Below are 7,670 nucleotides of genomic sequence, written 5' to 3' on the forward strand. Positions count from 1 at the left end.
TGGCTGCCGGCCACACAAACTCAAACGGAGGTCATTTTTTGTGTGTGTCCAAAATGGCTTCCCTAACATCTGTAGTTTAGTTTGTCTTTGTGTTGTTTGTGCCAACAGTGAACTTTTCAAACTTCATCCTGGAAGTGTTGACTGTTGGAGAAATCCTTTTATTCTTCACATTACAATACATCCACCGCCTGAAGCTGCTGGATTAACTCTGTTTACCTTTTCTCTTCACAGTGAACCCTCCGTCAGACTTGAGGTTTAGGATTTTGAATGAGAAAACAGTGCAAATGATTTGGAGTAAACCACAGTCGAGGATACAGGGCTACAGAATACAAGTGACGTCAGACACAGGTGGGTGCTCATTAAACCTGTGAGTTATGTCCTGCCCAGCCCACAACATTACAAGTGCCATAAACTTTTTTAGACATCAGTCTGCCCGGCAAGACTCAACACTCCCCGCAATTATCTGAAGATTTCTGCACACACATGTTTCCCTCCAGGACATCTCTAATGATTTAAAAAAAAAAAGGTAAAACATTATCTCTGCAATGGAAAGTTGTCAGCATTAGTTTAACTCCGGAGCGTAGCTGTCACGTCAGTCAGAGTTAATTAAACAGGGAGATTATCTTTGAAAAACAGCTTACAGTCATATCAGATCTGCCCTTCAATCAGCATGAGTTTAAATAAGGAGAACATCTAAATACCACAGAGTACAAAAATACTTCAGACAATTAGTTTAGGCATCTAACCTGCAGCAGTTTTGGAAAGGCATTCTCTTTCAACTTGACAATGCTCCCATAAAGAAGCAAAGGCTCCTGCTTTAAAAAGCTGTTGGTACGTTCAAACTTAGGCAAGCTCTAAGGACTTATACCAACCCAGTCTCACTGCATTTCGTGTTATGGTCACAAAATTAATCTATTGAATCGTGTTCACCAACAGGATTTCGCCATTCGTGTCACACAGAACGATTTAAAAAGCAATGTAAATAATAACAAATTAGAAGGAAAACTGTTAAAAAAAAAAAAATGTCAGTATTTTGACACAGAACGATTTTAGAAGCAATGTATTTCTATTGGTAGTATGTTTCGTGCATGCACCAAAGAATAGCAAATAAGAAGGAAAAAATATGACAAAAAATACAGATTTCAGTATTCTGAGGCTCTGAGATTTCTCTGCAAAAATACTCCGACATTATACAATTTAAAATAAAAGGGATAGGGTTAGGCTTAGGGTAAGATATTGAGTAAGAACATGAACCACAAAGCTTCTGGTCTTCCAAGACCCGACCGGACAAAAAGACGTGGTGCAGGCACGAAACATACCACCAATAAATATACATTGCCTTTAAAATCATTCTGTGTGACACGAAAAAAAATGTGAAAATCGTGTTGGTGAACATGAATCAATAGATTACATTAATTTGGTGACTATAAAACGAAATGCTGTGAGACTGGGTTGCTTATGTGTATTACATGGAGCTTTACATGTCAGACAAACTCTGACATAAAAATGATTTGCCACTAATATATAACCTTCTCCTCGTAACTGTTGGTTTAATTGTTACCTGCTGTTAGCCAACTAAACTAGCTAACTGTCAGAACGTTAGCTTTAATATTTAATTTAATATACATTTAAATACATTCAATAACTCCTGGCTGAAGCATCAGTTTTATGGCTTGTTAACCAACATATCTAACATCAACTTTCTTTCTGTTATGTAATGTTAGCTAACTTAATTAGCTTACTAACAGAGCTAACGGTAGCTTGAATATTAATATTCAATAACGGTCCGATGTACCTGTAATTTGAGCTGCTGTTGTTAGCTAACTTAACTATCTAACTGACAAAACTGCTGATTTAAGATGAAATAATAACATTTAAAACGTCCATGTGTATCCGTTTAGCCTACACACTGACTCTAATCTAACCTATCTAGCTAACTGATAAAACTAAAGCTTACACTTTATCATTCAGTAACTCTCAAAGGTAAGTATTTCAGTCAAGTAAAAAAGCTATCTGACAGAACTAGCACTAGCTTTTATGAAACTGCAAGTTGTAATGTCTATGTTACTTAGCTTAATTATATTTAGCTAACAGATCTGACGTATAGCTTGTAGTCATTCATAAACTGCCACATGTAAGGGTAATGGTGCGTAGCCTACTGTTAGCTAACTAAACAAGCTAAGTCATATAACTAAAGTTAACTTACATTAGCTTACATTTGAAAATTCAGTAACAATCAATGTTTTAGCTGACTGACAGATCACAGACTAGGTTTTATGAAACTGCAAATTGTAATGGCTAGTTACTTTTAGCTAACTAAACTTAGCTTACTAAAACTAAACTGACAGATCTGACGTTAGCTTGTACATTGTCATTCAAAAACGGTTGTGGTGTGTACTGTAAGCTAACTTAACAAGCTAAGTAATATAACTAACATTAGCTTCAATTCGATAACTGCTAGGTGTAACCGTTACGTGCTGTTTCGCACTTTTAAGATTTTTTAGGAGACACATACTCTATGCTTGTAAAAGTAATATAGTGTATTTCAATTAAAAAATAATTTAGCTTAACATTAAGTGAGGGTTTAGGTAGTTATTTTAATTCATTTTGTAGAAAGTTAATGGGTTTAACACAGTAATAATCCTGTAGCCTACAATAGGCATTAAACATTTATTTACTAGAAAAGTAAGCATATCAACTCATAAAACAGGCCTTCACTCAATAGAACAATTGGGTATTTAAGAGTTAAAATGACGTGTTTTGATTCAGTCATTGAGTGATGCGGAAAGATTTCATTAAATTGAATCTTTTGTTGTGTGTTTACACAACTCTTTCTTGTTCTCAGGTCAACAGTTTGAATCAGGTTTTATGTAACCCTGACTCTTAGAGAAATTAAGTAATGCAATAGTTTCCCTAATGGATTCCCTCTGACTTTGTGCATTTTTGTAGAAGAACCAATGAGAGAATTTAGTCTGCCTGCATCTGCGTCTAAGACCTCCATCTCAGACCTGAGTCCAGATGTGGATTATACCGTAACGATATCGGCGTACGCTGGATCAGAGGAGAGTCTGCCCATCTCCGGCCAAATTACACGTGAGTCACAGAGTGTGTGTGTGTGTGTGTGTGTGTGTGTGTGTGTGTGTGTGTGTGTGTGTGTGTGTGTGTGTGTGTGTGTGTGTGTGTGTGTGTGTGTGTGTGTGGTTAAAGTAGCTCCAGACTTTCAACCAAATGCCTGGAAAATGTGTCAGCAGCTGGTCTGTTTTAGCAGCAAGTCACAATGACCTGGTTCACCAAACGGACTGGTAAAACTCCCAATACACTGAGTGGACAGAATAACATTAACAGTGCATTTTTCCAGAAACCCTGAAAGGCAAATGCAAAAAAAACATTTTTGGTGATGCATTTTCTTAATCTGATCTAGTCTGTGTTTATACATTTAAAACACTTTTGCAACGATAGTCTTTCTAAGGATTTATTAAGATCCCCTCCACCTTAAAAATGTGTGGCTGAAAGTGACCAAGAACCTGCCAAAACGCTCAAAGTATTCCAGATGTGGTGCATTACCTTTCTGAAACTGTTTAGAGACACATCAAATCCCTATAACTTAATTTAAGCGGCTCAATCCAGTCAAATAAAACATTCAAATGTCATTATACATAATTAATATGTGGTGTATTTGTTTACCAAGACGTACGCCAAATAGACTGACATAGTTTCAACAACCGCAAGTGAATTCTTGGATGACATTTTAAAGACTAAATATGATTAGTAGCTTGTTAGAAAAATAGATTTATTGTCTTCAATGTGGGAAAATTATTTGGCTTCTATTAGGAATTAAAAACACAATAAAACAGCTGGAAACAGACATGAGGAGCAAGACTCAAAGGCTGTTTAAAAAAAAAAACGTTATAAAATGCAGATGTGATTTGGTGCACTAGTTGGATCACTGATTCTCAACATGTGAGTTCTCAAGATAACCATGATAGGTCACAAGGTAAGTGAAAATGTATGCAACAGAATTATATGCTTTATTCTTGTAAAAATGCATTTCTTTCGTTGATTGAACTGGTTCCAATTAATGTCCAAACAAAGGTCTATACCAGGGGTGCCCAACCTTTTTTGAACCAAGAGCTACTTTTAAAGTTGCCAGTCTGCCGAGATCTACCAGTCCAAATAGAGAGGGGGGGGATAGTGAATTGTCAACTGGGGGGGAGCCTCTCTGTGGTGAAACGGCGGACCTCTGTCGATGCAACTTCAATGATGCCTTTTTAAAAACTCGTTGGCGAATCGAGCCTGCCCTTGACGACCGGCTGTTCTGTGATTCTCCAGATGGCCAGTTCGTGGAGGGTGGAAAATACATACCGGAAGTAAACAAAGACGTGCAACGGGAAGGTGTTCCCAGGTGTTTAACAAAAGTTAAAATATTAAATGAAACAATCTCATCTCTTAAAATTCACAACTTATTATGAATTAAACATTCACAAACTTATAATTATGTATTCACATGTTTAACTCTGTTACATGTGCACGCAACGAACAGCGTAGGGCAGAATTAGGAGGGAATTCTGTGTCGTAGTGTTTGTGCACCGTTTTGAAATGCCGCTCTAAATTACCCTTCTTCGATAAAGTCACGCTCGCATTGCAGATGAGACAGATGGACTTTGAATTGGAATAGATACAAGAATAATCATCCTCCCGCTCGGAGTGAAAATTATATATTTTGGGCTTTTTTTGCTTTTGCCATAATTGCGATCTTGTGTGTGCGGACTGTCACTCCTGTTGCCACGGACAACGTCAGCTAACTGCCCACTGCCCACCAGCCACGCCCCGACACATGGGGTCACGCCAATCACAAAGCTTTGATGCGTTCAAGTGCATTATTCTGGCACAGGAAGATTATGTTACAGGACATTAACGATAAAACTGAATATTGTTGTTCTATTTTTAGACACATGTCGTGATCGACTGGGAATCTGGTCTATACTAAAGGGTAATAGAGGCAAATCAGATAGGATGTAAGCAGTTAAAAGACCCAAAAGTCCCGTTAAAGTCTCTTTTGACGTTACGTAATGATGAAGACACGTTACTGCTTCAGTTTCAAAAGAGTGACATTACCAAACAAAGGTCTCTAATAAAGGGTCATTTGAAGGTGTTACAAGAACAATTGTTTCCCAACCGCTGATAAAGTCACTCAAAGAGGCACATCTAATCTAATCTAAGCCGTTAAAAGACCCAAAAGTCCCGTTAAAGTCTCTTTTAACATTACGTATTGATGAGTGAATGATCCAGATTTTCAGCTGCGAGTAAGATCTTCATTTATTTCATGGCAGCAGTTCGGAGTGGACGCCTTTTTGGCATCGCAGCACACACTGATGAGCCGAGCAACCCTCCGAGCACGGAGATTCCCTGAAAATCTGTCGGAAACGATGACATCAATTTAGTTTGTTTTGCCATTTGGGAGCTCGTGTTGCACGTTCGTTGGATCTGTGGGGACAAAATGTTGCGTAAGAAACCCTCAGAGGAGAGAAAAAGAATCTCTTGAATGGAAAGACATTGAAGACATTTTGATAGATAGATAAAGGGTTTCTTATTTCTGTAATTACATGATTGTGTTTTTGTGTTTCAGTGGAGTCAACTGGAGGGACTTCCAGCAAACCAGACGCTTCAGATTCAGTCAGTAAGTCCTTTTTGTTCCTTTAATTTGACGTGTGGGTTTCACTCACATCGCTAAGATAATGAGTCACAAACGTTCGACTTTTCCACATATTGTTCTCGAACGTTTTTCCTCGCTGCTGGTCGGCGTCCATCATCGTGAGCTCAGAATCGAAAGGAGTTCTCTTTCAACACAACCCCCTATTGTATAGCGAGAATCAAAATTAGGCCCCCATAAATCTCTAAAGTATTCGGTCATGGTGTTGGTCCTCTGCTGGGAGAAGTGGAAACCATTACAGAGGCTGATTTACAAGAGAACTGCTACTGCCCTGCACATGATGACAAGCTTTTGCTGGTTTTTCACTAGGGGAAAGAAACTCCCAGAAAGAAGAGAGAGAGAGTCCTGTACCTAAAGCGGTACATTTAGATTCAACTTCAGAAGAACTATGTGCTTTACAAAAACACTCAAACACTCATCTGGAGCAATGAAGAGCTTGTATATAATAACTCCTACTGTACGTCAATTTTAAGGAGCTAAGTTTAATCAAAGTCTGTATCAAATGCTGTCAAAGCGACCAAATGCCTAATAAAATGTAACTATAAGCCTTCATATGATTTAAACCGGTGAGATATATGAACATTCACCCCCTGTATCATTGGCATTTAAGGGGAAATGTGATGTAGTGATCCTAACCGTTTGTTGTAATAATTCTGTGATTAGTGTCAGCATTTTAATATTGAGCACTATGGGGATTGATTAGCCTTTGGAGAAAGCCTCAAGTGGCCGTTTGAGGAACTGCAGTTTTTCGCACTTCCACATTGCCTTCCTTTTTAACCCTGGAGGTTTTTCCGCTTGGCTTTAACACTACTTTCTATATGACCATAGACGTCAATTATACAAATCCCTTAGGTGCTGTTGTGATAACATTGTTAGTGTGAAGATCAGGTTAAGAACTACAGGTGTAAAGGAACGTTGTCATCATAATACAAACAAGTATTTTGTACCTTGCCAAAGATGCGACGTGATGGTCTTTTTGGGGGCATTAGGAGGTTAAGGGTTCTGTATTTTTTCACACATTTATTTGAGATTTAACATTAAATGACATTTTTCTTTAGGGTGAATTAAAAAATCTGTCCAGGGACTACAGATGATAAATAGTCTCTTTGCTACCTCTGGCTCATTTACAGAAATGTTGATTAAAGTGCACTGTCCCTGTTAAATAAAGGAATCAAAAACAATTACCAGAACAACAGCGATGAAATTGACATCTCTCTGGATCATTGCAAACTTCAAACATTTATCCTTAAGTGGCTTGAAATATAACTTGTGAAATGTCCTTTAATTTAACCGTATTCCTTCTTCTCTTGATATTTATTACCCTTTCCACCCTCACTTTATTTCCCAGAATGCTCTTTGGGTGCCATCGCTGACGTGGTTTTCTTGGTGGACGGATCCTGGAGCGTCGGCCGGCCGAACTTCAAATTCATCCAAAAGTTTATCTCGGTGGCGGCCGGAGCGTTTCAGATCGGAGCGGAGCGGACGCGGGTCGGCGTGGTCCAGTTCAGCTCCGGATCCAGAACTGAGTTCAACCTGAAGACACATCTGACCCGACCCACGCTGCTGAGGGCCATCGCAGCGCTGGAGTACAAGGGAGGGAACACCAGGACAGGTACAGGATTTCTTCAAATCAACAGAGGGCAAAAGTACACACATCCTTTACTCAAGTAGAAGTACAGATACTCGTGTTTAAAAATACTCTGGTGAAAGTAGAAGTACTGACTAAACTTCTTTACTCAAGTCAAAGTAAAGAGGCTTTGAAATGTACTTCAGTAAAAAGTACCCATAACTAGCAGCTGTTTTAAAGAGTACCTGACCTCCCTTTATATTAATAGAACAATAATGTCATTGTTAGCTAATGAATGTTTCCATGGTGACCAACGGCAACATGACAACGTTTCCATTGGTCCCTCTTCTTTAGAGAAGACCAGGAAATGATGGATACACGGGTCGTGTTCAA

General features: G+C 38.7%; 1 protein-coding gene across 1 annotated transcript in view; it reads left to right on the forward strand.

Moving 5' to 3' along the window:
- Window positions 1-227: 227 nt before the first annotated feature.
- The window catches only part of LOC104962044 (collagen alpha-1(XII) chain-like), a gene marked incomplete at its 3' end in the record, with an annotated part of 43,251 nt that continues 35,808 nt past the window's right edge, over window positions 228-7,670 (forward strand). Inside the window, exons 1-4 of the mRNA XM_010790434.1 lie at window positions 228-348; window positions 2,950-3,093; window positions 5,627-5,677; window positions 7,059-7,322. Of these exons, the coding sequence (XP_010788736.1) occupies window positions 285-348; window positions 2,950-3,093; window positions 5,627-5,677; window positions 7,059-7,322 (523 nt within the window). The remainder of the gene's footprint in view (window positions 349-2,949; window positions 3,094-5,626; window positions 5,678-7,058; window positions 7,323-7,670) is intronic.

This window comes from Notothenia coriiceps, unplaced genomic scaffold (assembly GCF_000735185.1).
Source record: "Notothenia coriiceps isolate Sejong01 unplaced genomic scaffold, NC01 NC01_scaffold00034212, whole genome shotgun sequence".
Taxonomy (NCBI): Eukaryota; Metazoa; Chordata; class Actinopteri; order Perciformes; family Nototheniidae; genus Notothenia; species Notothenia coriiceps.